This window comes from Sciurus vulgaris (genome assembly GCF_902686455.1).
Source record: "Sciurus vulgaris genome assembly, chromosome: 2".
Lineage (NCBI taxonomy): Eukaryota > Metazoa > Chordata > Mammalia > Rodentia > Sciuridae > Sciurus > Sciurus vulgaris.
Window position 1 is genome coordinate 181,464,046 of NC_136462.1, and position 15,629 is coordinate 181,479,674.

At 43.5% G+C, this 15,629-nt stretch overlaps 1 protein-coding gene across 1 annotated transcript; it reads left to right on the top strand.

The window, feature by feature from the left end:
• The first annotated feature begins 8,527 nt into the window (after positions 1 to 8,527).
• On the top strand, positions 8,528 to 14,731 carry PROCR (protein C receptor). Its single transcript, XM_079126504.1, has 4 exons — positions 8,528 to 8,804; positions 10,880 to 11,137; positions 11,925 to 12,209; positions 12,459 to 14,731. Exons 1-4 carry the CDS (start codon positions 8,735 to 8,737, stop codon positions 12,572 to 12,574), a joined length of 729 nt encoding a protein of 242 aa, XP_078982630.1. The 5' UTR covers positions 8,528 to 8,734; the 3' UTR covers positions 12,575 to 14,731.
• The last annotated feature ends 898 nt before the right edge of the window (positions 14,732 to 15,629 follow it).

Genomic DNA, 15,629 nt, shown 5'->3' on the forward strand with positions numbered 1-15,629 from the left:
CTACTAGTGCAAAGACTATGAGACTAGAAAATCCAAAATAGGGCTGGGGATGTGGCTCATGGTCGAGTGCCCCTGAGTTCAATCCCCAGTGCCAAAAATAAAAAGAATAGAAAATCTACAAGTATCTCCAACATTTTGGGGGATTGAACCTAGGGGCACTCAACCACTGAGCCATATCCTCAGCCCTATTTTGTATTTTATTTAGAGACTCTCACTGAGTTGCTTAGTGCCTCGCTTTTGCTGAGGCTGGCTTTGAACTCGTGATCCTTCTGCCTCAGCCTCCCAAGTCCCTGGGCTTACAGGCGTAGGCCACCACACCCAGCACCACTAAAACTTTGTTTAGCTGTAAATTCCTTATGGTTACCAGATACAAAATTAATGCAAGAAAATTATCAGTTTCTATCTACTAGCAATAAGCAGTCCAACATGGTTTGTTTAAAATACCATTTTCAATAACGTTAATTACTCTGGAGGCTTAGCCATTGCAACATGGAGTTAGGCAGTCAGGTGGGTTATTTGCCTCGTGAAACTAAAGAATGAGAGCCACGGATAAGCGGAGGGTAGAGTAAGATTTATTTCAAGCAAAGAAAGAATCCCGCAATTTGGGAGGGGCTTCAAGGAAGGGTACAGCTAGCTAATCTTTGCCTGGGGTTTTAAAGGCTTATCTACTGGCTCAGCATGGGCGATGGGGGTGGGGCAAACTAATGAGAGATGCCGAAATGGACCAATCAAGCCTTTTTTTTTTTTTTCCCCCCGGGGGGGGGGGGGGTGCTGGGGATTGTACCCAGGGCCTTGTGCTTGCGAGGCAGGCACTCTACCATGTAAGCTATACCCCCCAGCCCCCCAATCAAACTTTTTAACCTTGGGATTTAATAAGCCAATCAGAAGTGCATAATTTCAATCCTTTATTTCCATATTTAAGAGGAAGGAGCTGGGGTGTGAGGAAGGAGGATTGAAAGTTTGAGGCCAGCCCCAGCAATTTAGTTAAGCCCTCAGCAACTTAGTGAGACCCTGTCTCAAAAAATAAAAAGGGCTGGAGATGTGGCTCTTGTGGTTAAGCGCCCCTGGGTTCAATTCCTGGTACAAAAAAAAAGAAGGGTCTCACCTTGTGGTTTGACAGTCAATTAGAAAGAGGAAGCACTTCCGGTAAGGGTCTGCTTTGTGATGGGCCCTTGCTAGGGGTAATGGTAAGGTCAACTAAAGAAGGGCTGTTCTGGTTGAATCGCTGAGGAACAGAAATAGGTGTTCTAACTAAGACCAAGGCTGTGGTGCAAGCTGTGGGGGAGTAGCAAGTCACAGGATGTTCTCCAGACCTGATGGAGGCAGACATGATGTCCCGCCTCCCCACCTGTCCTTCTCCAGGGCTGTTGTCCTGTCTGCCTATGGGAGATCTACCTTTCTGCCTCACCAGGAGGACCTGGACAACATAGCAAAATCCGGTCTCAAAATAAATAAATAAAAATAAAAATATGAAGCCAAAAAAAAAAAAAAAAAAAACTTACAAAGCATGAGCAAGGTATTTAGAGAGACAATTATAAAACTCTTGAGAAATATCAAAGAATATGACTTTTGTTTAAAAGAAGAGATATACCCTATCATGCATTGGATGATTCAATATTGTGAACCTGTCGATTTTCCCCAAAGTCATTTACATACTAAATGTAACAACAATTGAAATCCCATTAACCTGATAAAACGATTCTAAAATTGATATATAGAAGTTAAAACTACAAAAGTATCCAAGACACATTTAAAAATACAAAGTGAGAAGACTTGATCATATAAGATATGAAGACTGGTGGGCACTGTGGTATACACCTGTAATCCCAGCAATTTGGGCGGCTGAGATAGGAGGATTGAAAGTTCAAGGCCAGACTCTATAACTTAGTACGGCCCTAAGTAACTTAGTGACACAATATCTCAAAATAAAAAATAAAAAGGGCTGGGGATGTATCTTAGTGGTAAAGTGCCCTGGGATTCAATCCCCTGTTCCTATCTAAAGAAGGCTTATTCTAAAACTATACTTATTGAAGAAATGGGAAAATGATCTAGGAAGAGACAAACAGGTCATTGAAACAGAATAGATACATTTACTAAAAGTCACAGATAATACTGCAGATCAGTAAGGAAAGGTGGACTTTAACAAGTGATGCGTGGATGATGGATATCCATGAAAAGAAACGAATCTTGACCACAACTTCACAACACACACATAAAAGTGAAAGATAAAACTGTAAAGCTTTTGAAGATAAACAGAAGAACACCATTATGCTTTCATAGTAAGAAAGGATTTCTTAAATAAGGGGAAAAAAGTACAATTGTAAAGAAACAGATTGATGGATTTAACCACCTAAAAAATTGAAGCTTCCAGTTGTTTAAAGATGTGATTTTTTTTTAATTTTTATTGTAAACAAATGGGATACATGTCGTTTCAGTTTGTATATGGGTGATTTTTTTAAAAAGTGAAAAGATCATGTTTGTATTCTGTGTTCAGGAAACCAGGAGGAACAAATTTGGCTGAAACTGGAAAACACAGAAAGATAAAACTGGAGAGAGGCAGGAGTTATGCCAAGAATACCAGACTCACATCATTTGCCAGGGAAGAGGAGAACTGGAATCATTCTGATATTATGGGGCTTCTTTCTGTGTTCCTAAATTGAGGTGTGTTGGAGAGCTACCTACGGGGAAAAATTCTTTTAAGACTTACATCTATTCCCTTCAGAAAATCATTCTTCGTTTTATTCTTTATTCCTCCTGGGGTAGGACTAGTTCTCTTTGCTGTCTCCAAAGCCAAGCTCCAATCTTAAATCCTCCACCTACTCCATACTTAACTGTATGGCACAGATGATTCACCTATTGATCCCCCTAGGATTCTCTAATAATGAAGACAGCATGTTTTGGAGCCCTAAGTCACCCGAGTTTGAGTCCCAGCTCTGCTTTTTTGCCAGCTGGGTCTTGGAGCAGGTCAGTTTGCTTCTGTGTCTGTGCCCTCATCTGTAAAGTGGAAATAATGACTGTTTTTCCAGAGTTTTCATAGGGCATTAGTGAGAATCAAACACATGCACTCACTCTCCTTACTTAATACGATCTAGCATCCTGTGAGCTTTCAGTAAATGTTACTGTTAGGATTTCACATCCTAAGGGGGAGGTGTCTGCACAAAGGACCACACTACTATGTTACCCGAGTTGGGCCGGGTTATCTGTCTTCAGGAGGCAACAGGGAAGGGAGGGGTGGGTCCTCTGAATCCCAGCTGGGCACACTGCCAGTCCCTGGCTCTGTGTGCCTCCTGTGGCCCTGGCAAGGTTCTCTTCACCCACTTGGGCTGCACAAGCACTGACCCTAGCCTAGCTTCCTGTTCCCCTTATCTTTCCCTTGCATGTGCTCTTCGAAGTGGGAAATACTACATCTTGCTTCCTTCACTTCCCTTTGCTCATTAAGACCCTTATTTTTTACGCCTTAGTCAAATCCCAACTGCTGGCCTGGTGCCCACACTGTTCTGTGAGTTTGTGCCCTTCGGCCACACAGGCCAGACGCAGTATGGACTATGGCTCCAATCTCAGCTTTTCTCTTCTCTTCCCCATCCCCGACCCTAGGCTTAGAATGGGAAACCTCTCAAGCTGCCCCAACTCACTGTCTTCCCTACCCCATATTCTTCACTCTCCCTGTGCTCCATACCCACATCCTCTTTGAGTTCAAATTCCTGCTCCGCAGTTCTCAAGCTGTGTGACCTTGGCAAGTCTTTTCTGGGCCTTAATTTTCCTATGTGTAACATGGACACAATGAGCTTGGCTTGCCCCAGAGGAAGTAATTACAGGCCTAGTACATTAGTATACATTTGGGATGTTTTATAGTGTATATAAACACATTAAAAACAAATAAGTTGGAGGTACATGTTCAAAAATGTATTGACAGAGAATGATCAAAAAATTGGATTTATTGTGTGGAGGTTAAATTCACAAACTTGGGCATTGTACAGACAGAGATTCAAACTATACATTTTGCTGTGTGGGCTTAGACAAGCCATTTAACATCTCTGAGACTCAGTTTCTTTATTAGTAAAATGTTGAAACCTACCTTATAGGACTGAAATATGGATAAAGTGAGTTTTTGGCTTCTTATATTTTTATTTTCCACAGTACTGGGGATGAAACCAGGACCACTCAGTAATCTTTAATTTTGAGACATGGTCTAAATTGCCCAGACTGGCCTTCTGTGGGGAGCCATCCATGTTTAGCAGATTCAGGCTTGGTTAAGCCATGGGATACTGAGGTCTGACTCCCAGGACCTGGCAGGCATGGGAGACTGTTTCAGATGGCCAGGAGTAAGTGGCCCTGTACGGAGTTGGTCATCATCTGAGGATATGCTAACTCTCTAAGCAAATGGCTTCCCTAACTCCACCCCATTCTGTTCCTCACAGAAGAAGCCCCTTCCAGTCTGGGCCCCTTTACCTGTGCAACTATAAATAAAGGTGAAGATGGGCTTCTCCATCTGGTTGGAGGCCAGATCTGGTATGACCGGATTCATCATACCCCCTTCCATTTGAAAAGAGTATTGGCTCTTGTGTTTATTGATTAGAGAAGTTTATTAGTAATTAGTTGATCACCAGCATTGTCATCCTCCAACAGAAACTCTTCCCCTTATCCACGTGGGATGTGGAAAACCCCCCAAAACCAGTTTAGGTAATCCTCCTGCCTCAGCCTCCTGCCTAAGCCTCCAAAGTAGCTGACGTTATGGGCATGCACCACAGTGCCCAGCTAAAGTGAGATTATTTATGTAAAGAACTGAACACCATTCCTGGCCCACAATATATGTTCTCAATAAAAAATTAGTGTTTAATTTTCAGGACTCTGGTGTATGAGGAAGGTGCCCAGGAGATAGCTATTACTGCTGCCACCTTTGCCCATGATGGATTGCACCTCAGTAGAGAAGGCCTCTGTGGAGGGTGATGTGGGTCTATTTTAACTCCAGTGGTCCAAGCCTTACCTGCTTCCATCAAAGATTCGCAGCACTCAATTCCAAATTAGCCAATCACATACTTACATTGCCCTCCACCCCAAAACACTCTCCAAGCCTTCAAGGGAGAAAAAAAGCAAAGCAGAAAGATGCACAAGCTCATTAGAATCACAGAAATGCAAGCGGAAACCAAAATGAGGTACCATTTTACATCCAACCATCTGACTGTGCCAAGGGTTGGCAAGGATATGAAGTGAAGGAACTCGCATACGTGGCTGAGAATGCAAATTGGCACAACTTCATAAAACCATTTGGCAACATGTAGTAAAACTGAAGATGCATGCCCCCTGACTCAGCAAGTCCACTCCCTGGCTTGCACCTGTGAGAACCCTCCCATGTACACACAAGGAATAGTGTACAGGAATGTTCATATCAGCACTGTTTGTCAAAAGTATAAAGCTTAAATGTCTAACAACAGGAAAATGGATAAGTAATTTGTGGCACATTCCTAAAATGGAGTATTTTTAAGCAGTGAAAAATGAATAGACTGCGCAGCAACATGGACGGATCTTATTAATATGGTAGGTGGAAAAATGGCAAGTTGAAGAGGAATATAAACACTTTAACACCACAAAATGCAAAGTATCACTATATATTGTGTAGGATATGTGACCATGTAGTTTATGCTTATAGAAATACTAGGAAATATTAAATTTTCATTTGAAACCATTAATTCAAGGGCCAAGGCAAGGCAAGAAAGATGCCATCAGGGAGAGTCCATGGGGGGGCTTCGATTTATTTCTTATTCTTTATTTCAAGGTGGTAGGGGATAGCTATTTATAGTATAATTTTTCAAACATGAAATAATTCTTCAACTATGAAATATTTCATAATAATCTTTTATAAAACTTGAAACAGTACAGTTGGTCAAGCTTTAAGTCACTCCACTTTTCCTGAGTCCCAGTTCTGGGAAACAAGAGTGCTTCTTCCAATTAGATCACTTTAGTGGACTGCAAAAAGAAAAAGACTTGCATGCTCTTTCCTAGTTACTTTGCGAATCCAAGAAGTGAGCATGGAAGCTCTTACAAATCTTCAGTTCAGAGCGTAGGAACCTGATATATAGCTAGGGTTTGCCCCAGATCTCACTATGACGTCAACTCTCTCCAGGGAGAAGTATATACAATAAAAAGTTAAAATCCCCCCATAAGGGGCTGGGTTTGTGGTTCAGTGGTAGAGCGCTTGCCTAGCATGTGTGAGGCACTGGGCTCAATTCTTAGCACCACATATAAATAAATGAATAAAATAGAGGTCTGGCAACATCTAAAAAAAATATTTAAAAGAGAATGGCTTCGAGCCCACCCAGGGAGGCCAAAAAAAAAAAAAAAAAAAAGAGAGAATGACATATCCATACAACAGAATATTATTTGAGGGCTGGGGTTGTGACTCAGTGATACAGCACTTGCTTAGCATGTGTGAGGCACTGAGTTCGGTTCTCAGCACAACGTATAAAAAATTTTAAAAATGAAGGTTCATCAGCAACTTAAAAAAAAAAAAATTCCCCCATAAGCATTTGACCCAATCCTCTACCCCAGAGGAAATCCGTATTGCCAGTGCGCTTCCAGACATTTCTCTATGTATATTCAAATAAAAGGACACATAAAGTTTTTTTAATGTGAGGAAATATGAAATATTATATGAGTAATATAAATGCATTACTTGAATGGAAGTAAATAACAGATGGAATTATACTATCCATATTGTTATGCACTTCCTTTTTAAATTATCAATGTCCCATGGATCCTTCCATAGAAATATTTATTTTCTCATAATGACCTGTCATCCTCTTCCACAGCAGCAGAGTATCAACTATAGTGAGGTACCATAAGTTATTATGTAAAATTGTGTTTATTTATTATTTTTAATTTTATTTATTTATTTATTGCAGGACTGGAGATTGAACCCAGAGGCACTCTACCACTGAGCTACATTCTGGGTCCTTTTTATATTTTATTTTGAGACAGAATCTCATTAAATCGATTAGGGCCTCACTAAATTGCTGAGGCTGGCCTCAAATTGCAATCCTCCTGTCTCAGCCTCCTGAGTCACTGGGGTCACAGGGCTTCACCACCATGGCCTTCTAAATTTTTATTTTTAATTAAGTGGTAAATATATAGTAACATTTTAGATATAAATGTAAACATTTCAAACAATACAGTTAGAGGACTGGGGATATGGCTCAGTTGGTAGAGTGCTTGCCTCACAAGCACAAGGCTCTGGGTTCAATCCCCAGCTCCGCTAAAAAAAAAAAAAAAAAAAAAAAAAAAAAATTGTGATGAACAAACAATACAGTTAGAGTGATAAACCCTTCACAAAACAGAGTGATAAAGGTTTTCACAAGATCACTCACTCCCCTCCACAAATGCACACACACATTTTTATATACTTTTAATCCCAGGCCCCTCCCTGGGATTGCTGTATCAGATACACATACTTCCAGATTCATTTACTTCCATAAACAAGCTGCTTGGTGGTTGTGTGTGTGGTTGGCATATAAATGGTTCTGAATTGTACCTAACATTCTGCACTTACTCAGGGAGATCCATGCACATCATAAGGATCTCATTCATTCATTTAGCTGATATTTATTATGCAATGTTCACAATTCTAGAAACAGTATGGAAGAAGACAGACATTCTCTATCCCCATGGAGCTTGCATGCTGGTGGAACATGTAAAATAATTTCAGATAGTGCTAAGTAATACGATGAAAATAAAGTGGGAATTGGTTAAAGGGTTTTTCAATCTAGTGTATATTCTCCGCAGTGCGAATAATCATATTTTAGGGACTTTCAAACTTCTCTACTTGCTTCATACAGTAAGGACTACATTTCACACTGCTGTCTAAAACCTATAATAGAACTATACATGCACAAGACCCAAACCCTCATACAAGTGGGAGAGTGTTTCATTAGATCATGCTTACTAAGGGTGAGGCATTGCAATTTTTTTTCTGTTCATTTTTTAAAACATGCTAATCATGACTTGCTAAATTGTTTTCATTGCCCACTAATAGATTATGACCTCTGTTTGAAAAATATTACTTTATATAACCAACCCTCTACTGAGATTCATATAGATTGTTCATAATGCTTTCCTGTTACAATGAACTGTTATATGCTCATTTTGTTACTATTTCTTAGAGCAAGATCCCTGATTGTGTAATTGCCATGTACTTAAATTTCTGATTAAATGTAGGCGATTACTCTGGAAAACTAAATTCTAATCCTGGATCTGTCACCACCATGATGTATAAACTTTGGGCAAACCCCTATTCTCTCCAGGCCTCAGTCTCCTCATCCGTAACCTGCTGATCTCTACACCCTGGAGTCTGCTCTAAGTTGAAAGCAGATGCCCCACCCACCCCCTGACTCAGCGCTGGCGGAACTTCTCTGCAAGCCCTTCTCCCCCTTTTCCGCTCCCTGGGAAGCAGTTCTAGGCTAAGGGAAAAGGCAGGTCTGGGCAGGAGGGTGCAATGCTGGGCGGGGCTGAGGGAGGGCAAAGGGAGGCCGGCCCCCTAGTAGGAAATGAGACAGAGTAGGAATAACACTTTAAAAGCCTAACACCCTCTTCCTCCTGCCATTCCCTGGCCTCTTTCCATCCTCCTCCACTGAGCCTCCGCCTGCTCCCAGACAGCCTCACTTCTTTCCCTAGGCTGCAGCCAGCAGAACCCCTAACCCGACGGAGCCCAGAGCCCAGAGGGATCAAGAACTTCAGCCCCAGGATGTTGGCAACATTGCTGCCGCTACTACTGCTGCCTGGCTGGGTCTTCTGTAGCCAGGAAGGCTCAGAGGGTGAGTTGGGGGCATGTCTCCTGCCTGGGATGGTTCTGGAGACTTTCAGTCGGTCTGGGTACCTGGGCAAGACTAGAGGAGAGCTAATCCCACAGCATCTGTGTCTGCAGCCCGCTGAATCTCTCTGTAGAGCAGGCAGGGTCCTGATTTGTGTCCCAAAGCCAAGGCGAGTAAGTACAGTTAAGTCTCTGAGAAGGAGGAACTAGAAAAGCCTCGGGGAAATGAGAGAACTGAAAAAATAGGAATGGGACTGGCAGAGGTGAAGAAACCAGCATCAGAGGGAGGGGAGAAATGACGTGAAGCCTGCAGAGGGAGATCTGAGAGTGATGGAGATAAGGGAAAGTCTAGGGAAGATGGAAAGAGACTCAGATAAGAAGAGAAGCAGAGGAATCAGGACAACACTGGGAGAACTGACAGGCTGAGACAGGTGAGGCAGAAACCAAGACTAGGGAAGATGGAAGAAGACTGGGTGCAGCTGGTGAGGTGGAACTGGGTTGGGGGAGAAGCTGTGATCAATAGGGGAGCTCATGGGGCATCAGACTGCCCAAAGTGATCTCATTTCAGCAGAAAAGGAGAGTTCTTGCCTTGTATTATAATTGTAAGGAGCTCCCCTCTCTTCTCCCACAATCCCTATAGCTTCAGTCACCCCCTCAGAGAAGAAGCAAATAATAACCAGTATTCAATGAATGCTTACTGTTCTATACCATGCACTGATTCCTTTAACCCCACAGTATCCTACAAAGTGGGCAAGTTCTATACGTTTTACAGAGAAGGAAACTGGGTCACAGAGCAGTTAAGGACCATGTCTAAGGTTACTAACACAGAGACACTTATTCACACCTGCAGATACAGAGCACAATTTCTCAAATGCAAACACAGACAAGATCCCCACACACTGATTTACAAACCCACGCTCATTCAAACATTCTCTGGGCACCAATTATGTGCCAGGCCCCTTTCTGGGTGCAGGATACAGAGGTAACCAGACATGGTTCTAGTATGGCTCCATAGCCTGGAGGAGTCCACTGTAGACAGTGTGTGTTTGGAGCCATTCACTTAGGAATTCCAGAAATACATGCTAGCACAAAGTGGTCTGGGACCCTGAAACAGACCCAAGTGTCTGGGAGGATAAAAAGGAGAGGGCAACTGAGCCAGATCTTGAAGCATGAAAAGAAATTTGCCAGGACAAAGGCAGAGGAGGCAGAGCCATACTGACATGGTATTCACATGTCAACCAAAAGTCAGCACGAGGAACAGAAATAGTTTGATATATCTAAGTTCTGGGAAGAGGCCAGAAAATGCAACTGGGACCAGGTCACTGGGCTTGTTCCTGTGGAAAGATATCCTATGGGGAGGCAACACAGCAAACTGGGAATGGGGTGCTAGACTCCAACTGCCTGCATTCCAATCTTAGTTCTGCTATACCATCTTAGCCTGTCTCCCGTTTACACTGGGGTTAATGATAGTAGCTACTCCATTAAGCCATTGGGGGAAGGCACAAATAAGGTAATAATGTGTGTAAAGCACTGTATCCAGGTCATAATAAGCAGTTAATGGATATTAACTATGATTATTTTTTATGGTATGGGGGAGGGATAATGTCACTGGAGGACTTTGAGAAGGACTAGCTCTTATTCCCGGGTCAGGTGGAGGTCTAATCAGAAGGGATAAAACTAAGAAATGAGTGCAGGGGGATGAGGTAGAAGTTACTACCGGAGTTCAGAAAAGAACTGATGAGGCCTGAACTAGGGCAGGGCCATCAGAGAAAGGTAACAGGAGTGGAACTGGGATTTCATTGTAGGTCAGGGTTTGATGTCCAACCAAAAATGGGGAGAGGGAGCTGAGGAGAGACAGGAGACCAGAGAAGGGTGTGTCTTTCAGCTGCAGGCCTCAGTTTCCTCATCTGTAAAACGAAGATAATAATCCCTGTCTTGTCTTCCTGGTTGGGTTATCATGAGCATCAAATGGGCATTTTATAGGGTCAAGTAGGTGGGCAGCTGGTCTTGAGTAGGGGGTTATTATCTCCCGCTGCCAGCTCCAACGCCACTGGCCCTGACGCGCTACTCTGCCCCCAGGCCCACAGAGCCTCCACATGCTCCAGATCGCCTACTTCCAAGACCCCTATCACGTGTGGTACCAGGGTAATGCGTCGCTGGGTGGACAGCTGACACACACGCTGGAAGGCCTGGGCGACAACGTCACGATCCTCCAACTGCAGCCCTTGGAGAAGCCTGAGAGCTGGGCACGTACAGAGAGCGGCCTGCAGCTCTACCTGCGCCAGTTCCATGGCCTCGTGCGACTGGTGCATCAGGAGCGGAAGCATAGCGTCACCTGTGAGTAGGGGGCACTGAGCAGGGTTTGAGCAGGCCTGGTGGGTGGGCCCAATAGGGAGAGAGGCGGGGCCTGAGGGAATTAGGGTGGGACTTTGCGGGAAGGACCGTATTCTGGAGAGGGGATCTTATTGGTGGGCATGGCCCAGTAGGCGTGGTCTTTGTCTGGGCGGAGCTGCTTTGAGTTGCTTGGTGGCATCCTCAGGCCAGCGAGATTGCTGGGTGGGACGGGAGGCTGGGGAGAAGGGTGTTCTCGCTAAGACAGCGCCCCATGAGACCCTCTTCTGGCTGCCATGACCTCTTGGGACGAACCCTGTTGGGAGTTGGTGTTCCTGACCCACTCTGGCCCTGGGAGGTTCAATGAAGACTCCCCATTCCTTGCCTCACAACCCTCCTTTTTCCTTTATAGACCCCATCCTCCCCTTCACACAACCCCAGCCTTTCCTCCTCAACCTTCCATCCTCACAAATGCCCATGATTTTGCTCACAGGTCCCCTCAAAGTCCCTAACTCCTTCCCTTCAAATATCCCAATTTCTTCTTTGGAAGCTTCCACTCCCTCCCCTCAAAGCCCCCACTCCCTTCATGAATAGTCCCCCTTTTCTTCATAGTCCCTAGCCCCTCCTTCCACAGCCTCCAGCAGTCTAACACCAGACTGTTCCCATCTCCTCACAGCCCCCCTAGCCTTTTCTCCCTCCAGCCCCCTACCATGTCTTCTTCCCCATGGTGGACAGCCCCCAGCACCTGGCTCCCTTTCCACACAGCACTCTGACCCTAAATCCCTCTCTGCAGTTCCTCTCATCATCCGCTGCTTCCTGGGCTGTGAGCTGCCTCCTGAGGGCTCAAAGGCCCATGTCTTCTTTGAAGTGGCTGTGAATGGAAGCTCCTTTGTGAGTTTTCAGCCAGAGACAGCCCTGTGGGTGGCAGGCCCCCAGGCACCCTCCAGAGTGGTCACTTACACCCTGCAGCAACTCAACGCCTACAATCGTACTCGTTATGAACTGCAGGAATTCCTGCAGGATACCTGTGTACAGTACGTGCAGCAATACAAACAGATCGCCATAGATAATTCCAAAGGTACCAGGGAACTTGGGCTGGACCTGTATTGGGAGGGGGCAGATTCCCATAAAATGGATGGTCCTGAAGGATGGATACATTGAACAAGAGGCCTTGGGGTTGGTGGTAGGGGACAGAACACACACAGCTTAAGATACTGAGTGAACTGGCCCCTTTACTTTGGGACAGAAATTTCTTGAGGTTTAATTCAACCCATGGATTCCTGGGGCAGGGATTCATTCTTAAGCTAATTCTTTGTGTGTTCTGCAGGGAGCCAAAGAGGCCGCTCCTACACTTCACTGGTCCTGGGTGTCCTGGTGGGCAGTTTCATCATTGCTGGCGTGGCCGTGGGCATCTTCCTGTGCACAGGTGGACGGCGATGTTAATTATTCTCCAACCCCCTCTGAGAAACCTAGATTGATGGGGACTGGCAAGTGAAGGTCTCAGTCACGTGAAGTCAAACAGACTCTCCAATTGGGACACCATATCCCAGAAGGTTTGAAGTGACAACTCCTTTCTTCTTCCAGATCTGCCCACCAAGAGACATGGGGAAGCTAAGGAGATAAAGTACTTGGTTTGTTAAGAACCTAAGAACTTTCCACTTTATTGAATTGGTCTGAGAAGTGAGCATTTATCAATCTTTGTGGAAAACAAACAATGGAGTTGGGGCAGGGAGTGTTTATGACGGTCTGTCCTGAGAAGAGAGACAGAATTGCCTGAGGTATTCAAAACACATAACCAAATAAAACAAGTTGTCCACAACCAAAATAAACAACATTCAATGCTTCCAGGTGTGTCCGACTTAGGAAGGGACACTGGTATTATAGAAGGAAATAACCAGAGGCATGGTGGAAGTGTAAAATCCAAGCAATTTGGAAGCAATGAGTTATTAATCAATTAAATAATATTAATAAATTTCTTGCTGGTGTACAAGACATAATCTCCCCCCTGCTTTATGAAACTTCTGGAATAGTGTCCTGTACACCCTAGTTCTTTCTTCCTCTTCTCCATCTCCCTCGTCAATCCACTTTCTAGTCCAGCTTCTCTAAACTGCAGCAAGATCACCAGTAACCTGTAATTGTCTAACTCTCATCCTCCATGCTATCTGCAACATTTAACTTTATGCATTAGAGAACTTTTTTTTAATTTTAACTTATAAGAGCTCATACTTCTAATTTACAAAAACTGTTCTGGCCACTCTTTTTCAATCTCTTTGATGATGTCATCTTACTCGATTCACTCTGGACATGTTGGCTTCCTTGGAATGTCACTTTTTGACTTCTCTTGTTCACCTTAAAACTATGCCCTTCCTGAGTGACCTCAAATACCATCTATCTGTGGCTTCAGATACCATCTATCTGTGGTGTGGTTTCCATGGAAAAGCAATATTATTTTATCTTTAAGAGCATGTGTTTTGTCATCAGACTTGAGGTTTACTTCTTTAAGCCAGGAATTTAACTTATTCAAGTCTCAGTTTCTTAATTCATAAAAGATATAATAAAATATACAGAAAGGTTGTAAGAAAAACAATACCTACCTCATAAAGGCAGTGTAAGCATTAGATAATATATGTAGCATATACATTGTTGATAAATATAGCAATGGCTGCAGACGTACAAACCTCCCATCTGCCCTGATTCTTGAAAATCACCTCTACCTTAATATTTTGCAGACATTTCAGAGTCAATATAGTCAAAATTAAATTTATTAACTTTCTGCCCAAACTTGTTCTCTCTCTCTCTCCTGCTGTTTGCTGTTAGTAGGTAACAGAATCACCATCAAATCATATAAATGTAGAGACCTAAGTGTTACCCTTTATTTACTCCCTCTTCTTCTATAAAACACAATATCTGTAGAATTCATTCCCTCCTTTCCGCCCTAGTGCTTCTGTTCAAGATATCATAATTCTTTTTTTTTCTGTGTTAGGCACAGAAGTGTGCCACCCAGTTCAACCCTCAGTGAAGACTCACTGTTCACCTTCAGGGAATATAGCTAGCAGAGCGTCTCCTGTTGCTTTAGTGTCTGCCTTAGCTGCAAAGAGTAGTCCTGCAAAAGGGCTACCCTCATCTGGTAACTGAGCAAGACAGGGATATAAAGGTCAGCCATTTGGGCCAACTGCAGGTCAACTCTGATGAGCTGTATTCACTCCAGAGCTCCCTGCCAGGTTGGCTGGGTCTTAACTGGATCTACAATGCAGTTTTAGCTTCTCCATCGGCTCAATCCTGCCTCTTCCCTTTAGTAAACATATTGTACCTCAAACCCTTTTTTACTTCCAGAAAACTTGATGTGTGTATGCATGAATGCACACAGGTGTATGAATATTTCTCTCTCTCTCTCTCTTTATCATCTATCTATCTATCTATCTATCTATCTATCTATCTATCTATCTCTATCTCTATCTCCATCTCCATCTCTATCTCCATCTCTCCCTCTCCCTCTGTCTCTCAAAATTGAGAATTTTCCTCAATATTTTGCCTGGACCATGCTGATGCCCTCATCCTAGGTTTTCTCTTCGTCTCTAGTTTCTCTGTTCTAATGCATCTCTCATGTGGCAACAAAAAAACCCACAGACCTTATGTCATGTTTAAAAATCTCCCATGCTTAATTGAGTTAATTTCAAAATCCTCAAATGATATTCAAGGCCTTGCACAATGAGGCCCCAACCCCAATTGCCTAATTTTATTTTCTACCATTTCTCTCTACCCAAATGTGCTCTGAGTTATTTATCTTAAAAACATATTTCTAGGTGGAAAAAATAATCCAGCAATCACAATACAGTTTACAAATAAAAGGAAAGTCCCCTATTTTCTTTCTCCTCAAATCCTTACCCCACAGATATGCTAAGATGCTTAGTTAAAAGCAACAGAAACCAACTCTGCAAACCTAAGAGGGAAATAAGTACATTGAAAGGTCAGCAAGTAATCCTCAGAGCTAATGGGAAGATCAGCTAATCAAGATCAGAAAATAGAATCAGGGATCACAACCATGCCACAAGACTAGTCTAGTTATGGATACTACAGCAGGAACCACTGCCTCCATCAACAATGCCTGCTGCCATCTCAGTGAGTTCTCCTCTGTCCCCTTTGCCTTCACATCATTTGTTCAAGATTCAGAGTCCTGAGTGGGACTGTCCACATGACCATCCTAGATCATGTTACCTTTGCCTTAGCAATAAGGTGGGAGGAGGGTAACTTTGGTTTCTCTTATGGGAAGTGGGACCCTGTCTCCCATTAAGACTCACACAGAAAACCTGGTATTGTGGCACATACTGTAATCCCAGCAGCTCGGGAGGCTGAGGCAGGAGGATTACAAGTTTAAGGTGAGCCTCAGCAACTTAGCAAGGCCCTAAGCAACTTAGTGAGACTCTGTCTCAAAATAAAATATAAAAAGGGCTGGGAGTGTGACTTAGTGATTAAATGCCTGGGTTCAGCCTGTAATCCC